At 32.6% G+C, this 16088-nt stretch overlaps 1 protein-coding gene across 1 annotated transcript in view; it reads right to left on the bottom strand.

Annotated features, from left to right (window-relative positions):
- Nucleotides 1-4088: 4088 nt before the first annotated feature.
- TNPO1 (transportin 1) overlaps nucleotides 4089-16088 on the bottom strand; it is a 50028-nt gene continuing 38028 nt past the window's right edge. Inside the window, exons 21-25 of the mRNA XM_032212830.1 lie at nucleotides 13631-13706; nucleotides 12563-12662; nucleotides 12311-12385; nucleotides 11502-11644; nucleotides 4089-9035 (exon numbers count right to left, since the gene is read on the bottom strand). Of these exons, the coding sequence (XP_032068721.1) occupies nucleotides 11537-11644; nucleotides 12311-12385; nucleotides 12563-12662; nucleotides 13631-13706 (359 nt within the window). The 3' untranslated portion in view covers nucleotides 4089-9035; nucleotides 11502-11536. The remainder of the gene's footprint in view (nucleotides 9036-11501; nucleotides 11645-12310; nucleotides 12386-12562; nucleotides 12663-13630; nucleotides 13707-16088) is intronic.

The raw sequence follows: 16088 nt of genomic DNA, 5'->3' as shown, positions 1-16088 counted from the left end.
GTTTATAATTTTAATAGACATACTCATCACTGTCTTTTTTTGAGTAAGCAATATTAGAAAAATTACAAAAGGGGAGAAATAGACAAAGTTGTAAGTAATTCTTGACTTACAAAATAATGAAACAAATCTTTTTAAAGACTTAGTGAATTGAAGCAGGGGGGGGAGAGATGTTCTTTATTATGTTGCCCCTTTTGCTTTTTTTATGCAAAATCATAAATAGTACTTGCTTTTCAAGAGTAGCTTATTTTAGAATATATTTTTCTTAATCAAGATTAAGAGCCTGTTTACTAAGATGCAATCTTTTCATGTTGCATTAACGCAAAACACATTCAGTCAGTTATCTCTTATGTCTCTAGTTTCCCACATTTTGTTATTTCATAAAATGAAGATTTCTTCAGTGTCCTACAAACTTACCAACAATTGCCAATGAGCTGCCACTTATAAATGTAGAATGCTGTAACTGTTTCCTGTAGCTCTCATTCACTCTCTGGTTCTTTGTCAGCTGTACTTGTTTTTTTATTTCTATACTATATTTTAAAAAATAGAACCTTCCTGATTTTTATTTCATTCTTTGCTCTAAAACAAGTTCCATTTGGAAATTAGTATAGTCAGAGATAGTCTTGGTTTCATTGAAATCTAGATTTTGCCTCTAACATGACTGCTGGTTTCTATAGGTCTTCTGCAAATCTGAGGCCAAGTCATAAGATACTATTTTTTTTGTCAAATCATGCTAGAGGGCTATAGTTTTTGCTCCTTCCACCCAACTTTATTACTCTATTTTGAAATTTTTGACAAGCTCTATTTTCTTTTATATTTCAATATGTTTTAGGAGATATTCATTTTAATCCATAATTTTCCTGCATGAGGCCATTACCTCCCAATTATTTAAAAAAAATCTCATGTTGCACATCTGCATTTCCTTCACACTACACAAAGAAACATGCTCTACCACTAAAATAAAAGTTTTAGAATAAACAACTATTTTTACAATTAGTAAAATTTCATGCTGGTTGTAAAATAATTGCAGTCAACATTGAGATTAGAATTATTTTGTTGTTGGAAAGAAACATTTTTAATACCATCTCATTCTTGCATCATCTTGTAGGACGATACCATACTCCACATAGGTTAGGGATTGTCTGTGCAAGATGAAAGGAAATACCCATAAAATAACCATATCCAGAGCAGGCCTCTTTTCTGTTCTCTTCAATGGACTTAAAATAAACTAGTCTTTGCCATTATCTTGCTTGGGGACTTGATTTTTCCTGTGTAATAGTCATAAAGAAAAACTGAAATCTTAAAATTATGTCCAAAAATGATGCACGAAGTGAATACTCAGTGATTTCCATCATTTCTACAGCAGTTATTTTAAAATGCGTTCCCCGAATGTGGGAATAGGGTTTTTGTTCTTATTGCTTAGTAAAATGATCAGCAATGATGCACATTGCATAGATCAATCTTCAGAGACAACTGTTGCTGTTTTAAATCTGACATTTGTGTGATAGCTTGTTTTATGGATACATGGGGAACTGGAGAAAACTCTGTATAACCCTTGACTCCTGCCGTACTATTTATTTTCTTTAGTACTTATGCTCTTAGTCACAATTTCTGTGGCAGTTGATGTAAAGACTAAGAGATGTTTTAATTTTTTTTTAATTGAAATTCCAGAGGATAAGAGTTCATGATTAGTGGGAGAAATAGAAATTCTACCTTTCCTGTGTAGATACAGAAGTGTAAGGCTACAGAAGAATAGTGCATTCACTTATTTTCTTTAAATATATATATCTTTAACCTATCATCAGTTGATTTTTAGATATATTAACTTGAAAAGCACACTGTAGATACAACCCTTTCTGCACTGCATACTCAGGATTCTATTCAAATTTTAGATTCATTTATCTGTAAAAGATTGTATTATACTGAAAACATGGTTATCATTGATATCATGATGCTCATATTTCCCTAGATTCATCTATTATTGCATCTATTGCTACCCTTATCCCATCTGCAATGCTCTGCCAACTGCCAATCTATTAAAACTTAATAACCTTCCATAAGCTTGTATATATCCTGCTACAATTTTCAGTTTAAAATTATTCTGATTTCCTTTTGCTTAATTGCATCTTTTATTAAGCAAACTAAGAACAAGATTAATAGATATCCCTAGCTCACATACTTTTTTTTTGATAGAGCAGTTTCAAAATCAGTAATCACATTTCACATATTTAAAAACCAGCAGTTTATAGAATAAAAACAACTGGTCTCCTGATACAAAACTGTAATGTTCAGTATAATTACATCATCAATATTTTCAAGTATTTTTCTGATGCTATATGTATTTTCTATGATTTCTTTGCACTATTAGCTTTTGTAGTTTGAAACAATATAAAAGATCCAAAAAACAACTGATATACTAAGTGGCTATTATTTTCATTTGCATGTACTTTAATTTGTGCATCTCTAGTAATTTTTGTCATTTGTAAGTTTCATTTTCTCATTTGTAACATGAGATGATGTGCTTTTATATATCCACTGATTTCCATCTAAATGGGTTTTGCAAACTAGACTTCATATTATCCCAATATTCATGGATGTATGCCTGTTTCAGATTCCATTCCTCTCACTACCAATTAAAAAGATTTAGCTTTATATATCCCAATTCGTAAATAACCTATCTATTCATCAACCAAGACCATTGGGTCTTGTAAGGATTACTATTTAAGGTACTTGGTTTTTTTAATTGATTAAAGTATTCAGGAAAGGCATGTTACTGATCTGGTCTATTAAAGAGGGTTATCTGGCAGGACACAAGTTGCATACACCCTTTGGAACATCATTCCTCCATATTCTAGATTGGCTCTGACCCTTATTTGATCTTAGGAACCCACTGAAGACAAGACTCTGCCACTGTTCTTGGGGGTCAGGCAATGGTGGTTTTTGCAATGGATGTGCTGGACTTTGCCACTGATCATAGTTATTTTAGTTTTAAAATAATATTGAAGGTTTTACGATGCATTTTTCCTTGTTTTTAACTGTTGTGAACCACTCAGTTACTTGGGTGGCCATACAAATTGAATAAATAAATTTGATTGATTTGATTTTGATTTTATTACATTTATATGCCGCCCTTTCCCCCAAAGGGGACTTTAAGGGAAATTTAAAAAGCCTACCGCAGTGTATTTTGTATATTTATGAAAATGGCTAGGAACACTTAAGTTTGCTAATCAGTAAAATCAGATTATGTTCAATACTGCCAATGTATTTCTCAGATTCAAACCCAGATGCTAGCTTGGATCTATGCAGCTCTAACATGACTTGGATTGTGTTTCCTTATGAAGTGCCAAAATGGATATGCAATCTGTGAAGAGCCCTTTATAACTTCCAATTTATTGGGAAGCCAGACCAGCTAATTCTAGAAATGGAACCTTTTTTGAAATGCCTTTAGAGATCTGTGGAAAGCCAAACTTTGGACATTCTCTCCCTTTCTTTTATAGCTCAAAAATCTTTATATGTTTGTGCTGTTTAAGTGTGTGTGTATGTATGTATGTATGTATGTGTATGTATGTATATTATTTAAGACAATAAATGTGCAATTCTTCCTTAGTTATCCTAAAACTTTTATTTTTGCAAGTGTCATTAAATTCAACTATGATAAACCCAGTGAACAGATTTTCTTGAAGTCACTTATCATCCAACAAATGTCTTGATGCCAGATATTAATCATGGCAACATTTCTCTGTTACAAATATAAATAAAATATATTTAATGTAATAATTTAATATTCAATTGGAAAATAACTGTTCTATCCTAAAATAGAAATTCAATTCATATTAAACTGTAAAAGAGGCACACCTCAAAACCTATTGATTTTGTCTATTTGCTGCTAAAGCCAAAGAAAAAGCAATGTATATTATATATAAATATATAAACAGTGATTCTATGTTAATTAAATCTACATGTTTTTTCCTGTAGCCAATAATATCTTCCCAAATATCAAGACAAACTGGAAGCTACATAAATGAATATTCAATTAAAACAAATCATTTTCAATGGCTCCTTCTCTTTTCATTAAGAATCAGAGTGCAGCATCTATTTAAACGAATTTTATTAACATAGTCAAGCAGTGATTAACATTCACATCTATTATCACATCATACAAATGTAAATACAAAATTACTACATTACAATATATATTCTCTGCATGATCCAAAATATTTAGTGGCCCCAAAAATTCTTTAGAATTCAGCAGCTTATCAAAAATTGAAACCATATTGTGTTTAAAATGAAGCTTTGTTGGCAGAGGCAGACAAGAAAAATCAACTTAATAAAGTTTGAGAAGTTGCTGAAGGATATGTTTGAAGGGAATATTCTAACACATATGGAAAACACATCCAATTTAATGCTTTCAAGCAAACTCGTACAACCTAAGTTGTCAGCAGAAAGATCTGACTACATTATTTAACTCTCGTTAGTAATCCAATTCAAATAAACAACCTTATGGTAAACTTGATTAGGAGAAAAAGTGTAGTGTCTTTAGGGGAAAGAAGACAAAAATGTGCCATCCAAAATGTTTTAATTGTACATACAAAAGTAGTACTGATTCTAAAATGAACTGTCACACAAGAATCAAGTTATTAGGTGGGGAAAGTTAGGGAAATAACATCATCAATGCTACAATTAATTTGAAGTTTAACTATCTTGTTTAAAAGTGCATCTATCCAGCAAAATAAGATCAAATAATTACTTTAATATAACTATTAAAGTTTCTCTGTTACGTTTTCACTGTCTTTTAGTGATGAAACTGCACTGTATATGCCCATATTAAAATTTCAATCAGGACAGCCTAAACACTGATTTGATTTGACAAGCAAGTATAAAGAGTATAGCTTTAAATTGCAGACATTTTAAATTAAGAACATCAGAAATTTCCGTGCAGTATTAAACTGTCACGTTGTTAATCTAATCACCTCAAAATCAAAATATCATAGAGCCAAATGTTTACCACAGTACATCATTCACATACAAACAGCAATGTTAATTTAAGAGATTACTGCTTGGCATATAGTAGTTTATATCAGAAAAAAGGATAATTTTCATGTTTTTTCTCTAGGCATGCATTATTCCCAAAAAGCCTAGGCTACTTAGATATGAACATATTCCAGGTCATAATCTCTTTTGTTTTACATCAGGAACATAACTTTGCACTGCACAATACAAAGTCTCTTTTATGGTGATTACTGGGTACTATTCATACAGATGCATTCATCTCTTAAAAAGAATGTTATACATCCTTGTTAATACATTCAATATGAATAAAATAAGTAATTGCTGTCCCATAGTAACTCAATTTAGATATGAAAGTTTAAGACATCAGGCAGTTCTATATGAAGAACAAACTGGTACTCTTATGAAATAAGCCTCTATCTAAATAAAAGGGTACAAGATTATTTACCTGAGATAAAACTAGTATGAATATTTCTTATCTAAATAACAGAAATTTCAGCTTTGGAAATCCTCTTACAATAGTATAAATCTAAATTACACAGTATTTATGTAGCTTAAATACTTCAATGCCAATGCTAAAGAAAAAGAAGTATCACAGTGTCAATATTGTTTATTACAAAAGTAACATTACTTAAAAAAAATCTATTGGCTATGTATTTTATGAAAGTTACCACAACTTCATCTTCAGCATGGCAATAAACCAAGACTACAGTCCTAAGCATACTTACTTGGAAATGAGTCCTCTGAAATGTATAGTACTTCAAATTAAATACCATTAAACACTGAAATCTAGATCAAAGACCTGATTTCTACATACCAGCTTAGAAAAAAAAAGATAAAAATCTTACAAAACGTTATCCATTCCCCTTCAATTTAAAGAAATGCAACAAAGACGTTAGGTAAGACTTTTTCCCTTAATAGTCACAAATTCAACCATCAAAAACTCTTTCTACATTAACCAAGTTGAACTGCAAAGGAGATAGTTTTATTTATATATATATTTAAATATACTTTCTGTTACCAACTTAGGTTGATCAGCAGCTTTGTTCATTGTTAGAATCCTTCAAAAAGCAAAGGGGCCTTCAACACGAAAACAAAGCCATATATAAAACAGTAAACACTGACCTCCTGAGGTTTCTACAACAAAAATATTCAAGTAGAAAATCTACATCACTTAGCAGCGGCTATTTCTGTAGTTTAGCACACTAAGCACTTAATTCACTGTGTAAAGAGCAGATTTAGTAAGCCGTGCCTGTAGCATGCCAAGAGGCAGAGAACACTGGAATGTAACAAAGACAAACATACAATTCTACAGAACAACATTCAACCAACATTCAAAACTGTCGAGAATACACAAAAAGAATTAAGATGTTTTATATATCCCATGATGCAATATATTTGATTTACAACTTAGTGTTGTATTAAATTCTCCTTACCTCAAATTCTATACCAAGCAGCTTCTGCAAGTATATTGTAATTTTATTCATTATGAATATTGTTTGCTATGAAGCTTTAATTTGTTAATTCTAACTGCAGTATTGCTTTGTTACTTTTCTGTGAGATCAGCTAAATTACAATAAACAGTCACGTCCCTTTATATTAACCCATGTAATAAAATTATCTCTCTATATAAGTAGCTTCTATGCGCTAATCTTTAATGTTATCGACAACTATCAAATTCAACAACAGAAGGGCCAAAATAAATAACATTTTGTCTTTGAGAATTCCATATAGAAATGTAAAGTCTTGCCAAAAGTCAAGTTCTGGCTTTAATAAATGTTAAGATTTACTTTCTTCGGAATTCGAATCTACTTCCTTAATTGAAAAAGCTAGAGCAAAGGTCAGCTGAAAGTTCTGGCTTCCAATACAACAAGTTAGTTGAAAGTAGATCACTATATGCAATTTTATTCCAGTGGTTTTAATGGCATAGTAGCATAAACCTGTTCATAAGACGTTTATACAGGACATATTGTAATAAATCATTTTCAAACATATTTGACCCCAATGAAATTTACAAAGGAAAAAAAGGAATGTATAGGACTTGTGCATGCTCCCATGCATTAAAAAAGCCTGAAATAACATTTCATAAATTCACACTCATACAAGGTTGATCTTCAGTGCAATGGCTAAATCATACAATAGACCTTAAAAAGAATCAAAATCATACACTCATTCCCTAGAAAACGGTTATCCAGTATGTTTTTTTTTTTAATGTAAAGGTGAGAAGCTAAAATGTAAGGCGGTTGTTATGGCTTTTCTTTTCTTTTTTTGCACAGATTAATTTTGCAGCACTTAAGGGAAAATGGAAAAGTGTGGCTTTTTCTCTGACCCGCAGAGTTATTGTCTTTCCATTTTTCCTTTATCATCATGGGATACTCTTTATGCAGTCTAAATTAATCACACTTTCACTTTTATAGTAACACAAAATCAAGTGTACCAGTTAGATTTTCACATTCACAGTACATAAGAAAATACACATGGAAAGAAAAGTAAAAGGTAAACTTAACAAGGATTTATTCACAGAAATACAAGCAAATAGAAAAGGGAAGCAGAAAAGCTAAACAAATGAAATGAAAAGGATCCAAACGAACATTCACTCTATAGCTTTTAACCTGCACCCTTCTGTGGTCTCTCTAGGACACAATGGGCCCCCAACATGCGCCAACAGTGTAGATACCCTGCTTTATATATACTAACTTATTCATCTCTTAAGATCATGCTTTGTGGAGGAGGGAATAATAAAATATGTTGGGTGTGAATAAACACTGAAATGTAGCAATCATATCATCAATTTTCTACAATTGTCTTTAGGCATCAACTAACATTTATGTAACCTTTAACTAAGGTCTTACCTTATAACTCATTTTAGAAGATTTGATAAAAATCACTAATAGTATAACCATGCAGAAAGCACATCACACTGACAGCACAGTCAATATTTTGCACAGCTATATCTGCTTTCCACATTGTGCAGGTTACACATTACAATATCAATCATATTCCTAAGAGATCCTAAAAATTATTTTGAGGCCTAATTGTCACTACAGTATTTTATACTTATATCTTAATAAAAATAAAATCCAAGGAATTTTAAAGGAATTTTAAATGCAGGGTTATACTGCACGAATTGGTAAACTGCAACACAAAACTGGCGCAAGGTAATTAATGTTTACCACTCTCACTCCTTGATGCAAGCATGCTAACTTTCCCACTAAAAATATGCTTGATCACTATGACCCAAAATGCATGCCTGAACCTTAAACTGCACATTAAGAATTATGACTTACTCTAGAAATTAAATCTAATGAAGCACAACCATCAAATCATATCTACTACCCTTTAAATGGAAAATTAAAAAGATTAATCTTTCTTCTGAAATGCCCGTTTCCCCCCGCCCACTAGAAATGAAAAGGAGTGACTCATTTGGCATCTTGCAGGTTGCTTCATTTGTTTGTTTTAGCTTTTATTACTTCATTATGGGGTTATTTAAATTTGTATACTGCAAGTGCTTACTCCTAATACAGGGAGCAAGCTTCACCTTAACTGTACTAACTTCATTTGTTTAGTTCTTCATCAACATGCAATACTTAGGAATCCCATCAAGATGAAACAATGCAGAAACCCCTTGTTATATCATTAACTGTCTGTAATTGCCATTCTTCTGTTTCCTTTATCGCATGAACACAATGTATTTTCTCTTTACATATCCCCTATAGATCTATTTTATAATTTCATTTTGGTACAATTCCCCATAATATTGTAGAATGTGCTGTTGTGAACAAACTTTTTTGCGCATCTTCACATCCAGTGCAGAATTGTAACAGGAGACAGATTTCCACCCACAAAAGCTCCAGATGTTAAAACATTTCCCAACATCGGCTTAATACAGTGACGGCAACACCTCCCTCCCGCCCCTCCCAGTAGGCTTGGGATTGTACTGTATTCCCTACTGGTTTACCCTTCCCCCCAGTAAAGGGTAACATTTTTCCCTGGGTGCAGAGGCTTCCTCCCAGTCTTCCAGACTGAAGGACCTGAAAGAAACAAATACGAGTTTTTCTTCAAAAGCAAGTTGTTTAATATTATTATGATCAATACACACTTAAGATAGGAAATACAAATTAATGTTGCTCTGTAGCATTCTGCAAAACAAAGCACCAGCATATTATTTTCAGAGTGAAGTTAACTGCTATTTCTTGAATTTTTTTGTATTATATCTTCATCAAGAGACCCCATAATATTTCTAGTTCCATTTATACCTAAAATAATAAGCTCAATTAAAACTTAGGGACAACATTGTGTGGATAGGTGCATGATCTCTGCTACTGTATGTGTTAATTTGAGGAGTCCCAACTGTAATAGTTTATTAAAGCTTATGTAACATGCACAAAAATTACAATTCAAGTATCACCTTTTTACCTCCCAAATTCAGTTCTAGAGAACTACTGGTAATAAAGTACACACAGGGATAGTTTTCATTATGTATGTTTTTTTTAAATGAGTGCAAAAATTTGCAGATGTCTTCATAACTGAACTGAAAATAATTGAAATTGTTTAAAAAAACCCTAAGTGTGAAAAAACCCAACAGATTAGCTGTCTTATTGATTTATTTATTGTTCAGTGTTGTCTACTTAGACATCATTGCATTAATGGATGAAAAAGAATCCTACTAGACTAAAATCCTACAGTCATCTTTAAGGAGAATAGAACATTCTTCTGGATAGTATAACAAACCCTAAGGTAACTTTGGAGAAACTACATAACCCTAGATAACCTTGGAGAAAAACATGATTTAAGGAAGAAAAAGTTAAATTAAAAACTCAAATCTGTTAATACTCTGCCTTAGCTCTGTTGAATATTAAAATAAGCAAAGGTTAAGGAGAGAAAATGCTAGCAGGTTTCGAAGATTCTGTTATAGCTCATGGCAATAAAGAATTTGAATCCCTTTCATGAAGGGGTTTCCTGATCTAGTCCAATTCGAAATGCTAAGAGTAGGTGATGGTAGGTTGTATATCATGAGCTTTCAAAATACACAAATCTTTGCATATTCAGGCTGCTTCAATTCAATGTGTACACTCAATGCTTTGCTTTACTGCAGATGGGAGAACCAGAAACCACTTGGCTAATCCACTAAATTTCATAGGCTCTGGCAAAGTTCCAGGAACTTCCATGGACTGTGTCGGAACAACAGAATAAGCTAAGATGTGGTTACTTAGCTTGTGTTTTTGAATATTGTGAGACTCTAATGTTGATTCAGTATGCTGCGTGAAGCAAACCATTGCATTAAACCATACCAAGGCCTACTGTATAGCACATTAGATACACGCAGTGATTTGAATCTGTTAAAACTAGTTTAAAATTTTATCGGGTTGTCAAAGTAACAAAATGAGGATCTTCCACTGACTCCTGAAAAACAACTGCTGAAGAAATTAGTGCTCACTTGTAGTAGAAAATCCATACAGGTAGTCCTTGTCGTACAACCATAATTACAACTGAAATCTTGGTCCCTGAGTGAAGGGTTGTTAAGAGAAACATCACAAAACTCTTTCACTCAACAATGGTTACCCCGACACTTCCAGTTTTGGTTGTTAAAACGATATTGTGGTTGTTAAACAGATCGGTAAGGACAGTAAGGATACCCCAGTGGGGCAAGAGAGGCCCTGGAGGCCTAGCGCAGGATGTGTGAATGTCTTTCTGCTCAGGAGCTGATAATCTTCTTTGCCAAAATCCAAGCAGAAATTCAGCCTCTCAGCAGAAATATACTTATGTGTGGTCTGCTGTGGGCCTCCAGGGCCCCCACCTCACCTCTGAGACACCCTGCACTCTGTACCTTACTGCACTGCCCCTCTGCTAGGAGATAAAACTCGAAGTAGGACTTTCCGCCCTTGTGTTGAAAGACAATTATGTGCAGCCTGTGCTTGGGTGCCCTGAAGCATCCTGCACTCCTTTTACTGCATGCATCTACGCTCTCAAGAAGCTGAAAAATCTTACTTGTGTTTCAACTCCCTCTCAACTCTTTGGGCTGGCTGAAAGAGCTGTGTGCCAAAGGACTTCAATTCTTTGCCTGCTTGGATTTTAACAAGGAACTCTTTCAGCCAGCAACCAGACAAGAGTAGGAGTCCTCTTGGCAGGCAGCAGCAGTTTGCAACGTTTTTTGCCAGCTTCCCTATTGACTTTTTATGGAGGCTGATAGTGAAGATTGTAAATGGTGATCCCGTTTACAGGGAGTTGGCAACTGATCATAAATGCAAATGGTTGTCAAAAACTCAAATCACAAACACGACTCCAGGCCGCAATGTTTTGTGACAATTAAAAGTGTTTTATAGGCCATAAAATATTATTTCTGAGGCCATCATTGTTTTAAACCATCATTAAACAGTTGTAAGTTGAGGACTACCTGTAGTTAAACAAGAGTGCTCACTAAAAAGACAACAGAACAATTCATGTATTGGAAAAGTTCTACAGGTAGCTCATAGATAGTTGAAAGATAAATGATTTACCTCTAATTATGGTACTGCAGCTTGAATACATGAGATTAAACTCCATAGTAAGCTGCAAGGCGCTCTTTTAGAGGAACAGGAAACTGGTCGGAGAAACGCCTCCAGTTTTCATCTCCCACTTGATTTTTAAATCCGTGAAGGATCTGAAAATTAAATGAAAGTTAACTTTTTTCAAAAATAAATATTTAAATGGTTATGAAATAAAGGAAGAAGTGCCCAAATAGTAGGGGCTTGTTAATCCTTTGGAAGATATGTTTTGGAATGCATGATACATTTAAAGCATCCAATTATTTTTGCAGAACTGCTATAGCTGTTTGGAAGCTGCCCCTAGTTATCCCTGCATGTATATGTGAGAGGCTTTCTGGACCATCATAAGCCATGATGGTCCCTCATACAGAAGAAAGGAAAGGAAAAACCAAATTGTAAGGGAAAAAATGAAGAGGAATGGAGACAAAAAGTAAACAGAACATTTTCCTAAAAGCTCTTACCAAAACAGTTCGCACCAAGGACCTAGGGGGAAGTATTGTTTGTTGCCAACTACAACTACACAAGAAACATTCTTTGGTCCTGCCTAATGGTGCGAGGGGAAAAGCAAGCTAACTGAAGAAATATTTTAGCAATAGCAGGAGGAAAAATGTATATATATTATCTATCTATCTATCTATCTATCTATCTATCTATCTATCTATCTATCTATCTATCTATCTATCTACCTACCTACCTACCTACCTACCTACCTACCTACCTACCTACCTACCTACACACACACACACACACACACACACACACTCCTTTGAAAAAAATATTACCTTACAGAACATGTCTCGGAGATCATCTTTTGGGCTAATCCATGATGCAACAGCATCACAAAAAAATATAAAGTCCTGCAAATGTTGATAGAAATTAGAAATATCCATTAACAGAAATGCAATAAATTATTTAAAAAGTAACACACAAACACATATATATATTTCTTTGTTAATCACTCATATTTGATTATTCAAATATTTAAATTCAATTCAATTCCCTCCCCCCCCCCCCCCGACCAAAGCAAGACTTACTTGGACTACTCCACTAGGATTGACGGTAATCATGGTACAAATCCCACGGAATGCAGAATCCTTTTCCTCATTGTCCCTTATGTTTCGTAGAGAGGTGCACCTAATACAATAAAAAACCTAAGTTTTAGATTTTTTTTAAATTTAAATTTTAATAGTATTTGATGGAATAAGTGTCACAGCTAAAATACCTTGAAGACTAAGCCACAAAAAACATCATTAATCTTACAAACGTTCTACATTATATATATATATATATATATATATATATATATATATATATATATATATATATATATATATATATATATATATATCCCTATTTAATTCTCCAAGGGTGGTCAATATTAAATCAGCTACTTTTCTATGTTCCACAGCTGATATTAAATGTGACCTGTATTCCATTAAATACTTCTGTTAATATAAATACATATATATGTATATACATATATATATATATATACATATATATATACACACATATATATACATACATATACATATACATATATATACATATACATATATATACATACATATACATATACATATACACATATAGAATTATCCATCAGTAAAAGCAGTTTATACTGCAACAATATAAAATTTATGATGTATCATAACAAAATATCTTTAACTTGTTACAGCAGCAAGCAAGCAATTTGGTACAAATCTAGAAACATGTATCTCAAACAGCAAGTCAAATTGCAAATGATTTGAAGTAATGTAATGCGGTGTTTCATGTTTTATGCTATTTGCATGCATATTATCATTCTGGTGGATTTTAAATGCTTTTAATAATCAAGCTTTGACACATCAAGCATGTGACAATCTTATCCCATGCATCAATTAGTTGTTAGCCACAACATGAAATATATACACAACAGTACTGCTAAAAAACCTCACAAACCTGATAGGACAAGATTAGTCACATGGTTGGCAATGATTAAGAATAGTGATATTTGTAACCAACTGAAAAGTATATCTAGAAGTGAGAATAGAGGAAAGGAAGAAAGAAAGAAAGAAGAAAGTGAAGAAAAATGAATTAAAAAAAGATTGAATAATACACACCAGGGTCTTATAAACTGCTGTAGCATGGGGGCCACCTCTTGAGGACAAACGTAACCAAGACGACCAATTGTTATTGCTAAGGTAACGCAATCACGGTTATACACCACCAAACGCCAACCAAGACATGAGCAAATGAGGGGGGAAGGAGAAAAATAAAGAAAAAACAACAAATAACTCAGAAACAGAAACCAACAGAACCTGTGTATGATAATAAACATAAGATTTCACCAGTGCTGTTCATTACCACCCCTAAAAATAAGGGGCAGCAATATGTGGCATACTATTTGGCGGAGGGCAGGGAAATAAAGGAAAAAGGAATAAAGTGAATGAGAGAACACCAAAATTATGATTAAAATCAAATGAATAGTTTCACTTAGTATCTTAACACTGTTTAATTGCAACAATTATCTCTATTTAGGGAATTTGAAACATTTATTAACATACTAATGAATATTTTTGTATATTTCAAATTAACATTTAATGGGATATTCATTTGCAAATCCAAACAGAATTAAATCTGAAGTGATTAGTCATTTCCTAGGGATATTTTTATTATATAAAACTAAATTTAATAAGAAAGAGGATAATATGCACATAGCTCCTCACAATAATATGTGTTTGATTAGGTTATTGTAGATATTAAGTATTAATAATAATGACAATATTACATTATTTATCTCTGAAATGTTTCAAAGCTAAAGATATGACAAACTATAATAAAAGAAACCTACTTTATCTGAACATTGTCTTGGCTTTAGTATGAAAATTTTCCTTGACATGTTTTAATGGTGTTCTCTCAATTCACATAGCAATTCTTCAGAAAAGGGAAAGTGTGGGTATGTTTAAGGATTATTTGAAGCAAACTACATGAATACTAAAATCCAGCAGATTTGTATGAAGCAGAGAAGCCTATGCTTAAAAGACATTATGCAACACTCCAAAACAGGCATTTGTGTGAACAAATTTCATGAACACATGCAGTAAAGCTGATGATGCTCTTTTTCACTGTAAGGTTTGGTGTAGGATATACCAACATTATAAAAAATGAATTTTTCTATAAGACTATATGGATAAAATGGAATATTCAGCTTTATTTTTAAATCATGCTGAACATGAAACCTTGGTATCAGTAATCAAATTGTTTTTTTGTTTAAAAAACCAAATTAGATAAACTTTTTTACGGTAACATTGGCCAAAATTTATATACTGGCTGAGTAGTCATATGCACCACTTATATTTAGCAGGTATTTTTACTTTGTATTTGTAATACTGTATTGTGTCAGGATAATTAAGCCTATAAATTCTGAATTGTGATTTCAGGTATTATATTACTTTAGCAGAATATCCCACAACAAATCTAATGTGCAATACATTCAACATTTATTTATAGTATATAGTATGGCTGGGGTATCCATTTTAGAAAATTTAAATTGTAATTTTCAGGAATTTTAATTTCTGCATAGAGAAACCTAGTGCAGCAGTAATGATTTAAAAGTGTCTTCATTTCCTGTAATGATTTGGGAGGTTTCTTTCATTGAAAAGGATCATTCCAAAAGATAAAATTATTGACAAGCTCTTCCTGAATACTGCAATGCTGGTATGGTGCCAAATCACAGGTATAATTCATTTCCATTACAGAAATAAATGTACTACTATACTTCATTTTAACAAACATGCATAGAATGAAACTTGACCTACATTCTTAAAAATCAGCCAAAATTGGTTTAAACTGAAACTCTGATAACCAGCCATTTCTGTAGCAGACTATGATTTTAAATATACACTTAGAGTGCCAATTTGGTTTGGTCCTTAGCCATGAAAGCCAGCTGAGTGACTTTGGGCCACTCATTCTCTCTAGCCCATTCCACCTCACAGGGTTATGTTGCAGGGAAGCTAGGAGAAGGAAGGTGAATATATGTTCACCACTCTGAGTTAATTATTAAGTTTAAAAAATTGAGGTAAAATCTAATAAAAATAAACAAATAAGCAGCTAGATAGGTAAACAGAATTTTCTAGAATACTGGAAAATTTGTTTAAAACCTGTTCCACAGTGTGTAGGACAAGATTCAATTCCATTGTAGAGCTTCCTTCAATTCTAATACCATTATATACATCAATTAAATTGTGTATGTTTGCACAATGTATAATGCCGAGTCACTTAAATCTGTTTGGTTTCATCATATTGTCAATTACAATTATGAAGACTTCAAGTAAGCTACATGCAAAGATCTGATAATTTGTTTCATATTAAAAAAAGTCAACTTGATTATTTTAACTATAAATATAACCCAATTTTAATAATTTAGCTAAACATTTTGAGGTCTTATGCACTGTTACAAAACAACCCTACTGGAAATTTTTGGGGAAAATTTCATGGCAGCAAGATAAAGAAAAAACAATTTGCTCTTTCTTAACACAAAAAAATCCTTCCCATTAGTCTCAATTGTAGGGAATTAAT

Source organism: Thamnophis elegans, chromosome 3, assembly GCF_009769535.1.
Source record: "Thamnophis elegans isolate rThaEle1 chromosome 3, rThaEle1.pri, whole genome shotgun sequence".
In the NCBI taxonomy this organism is placed as follows: Eukaryota; Metazoa; Chordata; class Lepidosauria; order Squamata; family Colubridae; genus Thamnophis; species Thamnophis elegans.
The sequence above is the reverse complement of the archived record's forward strand: the minus strand, read 5'-3'. Positions and strand labels throughout refer to the sequence as shown.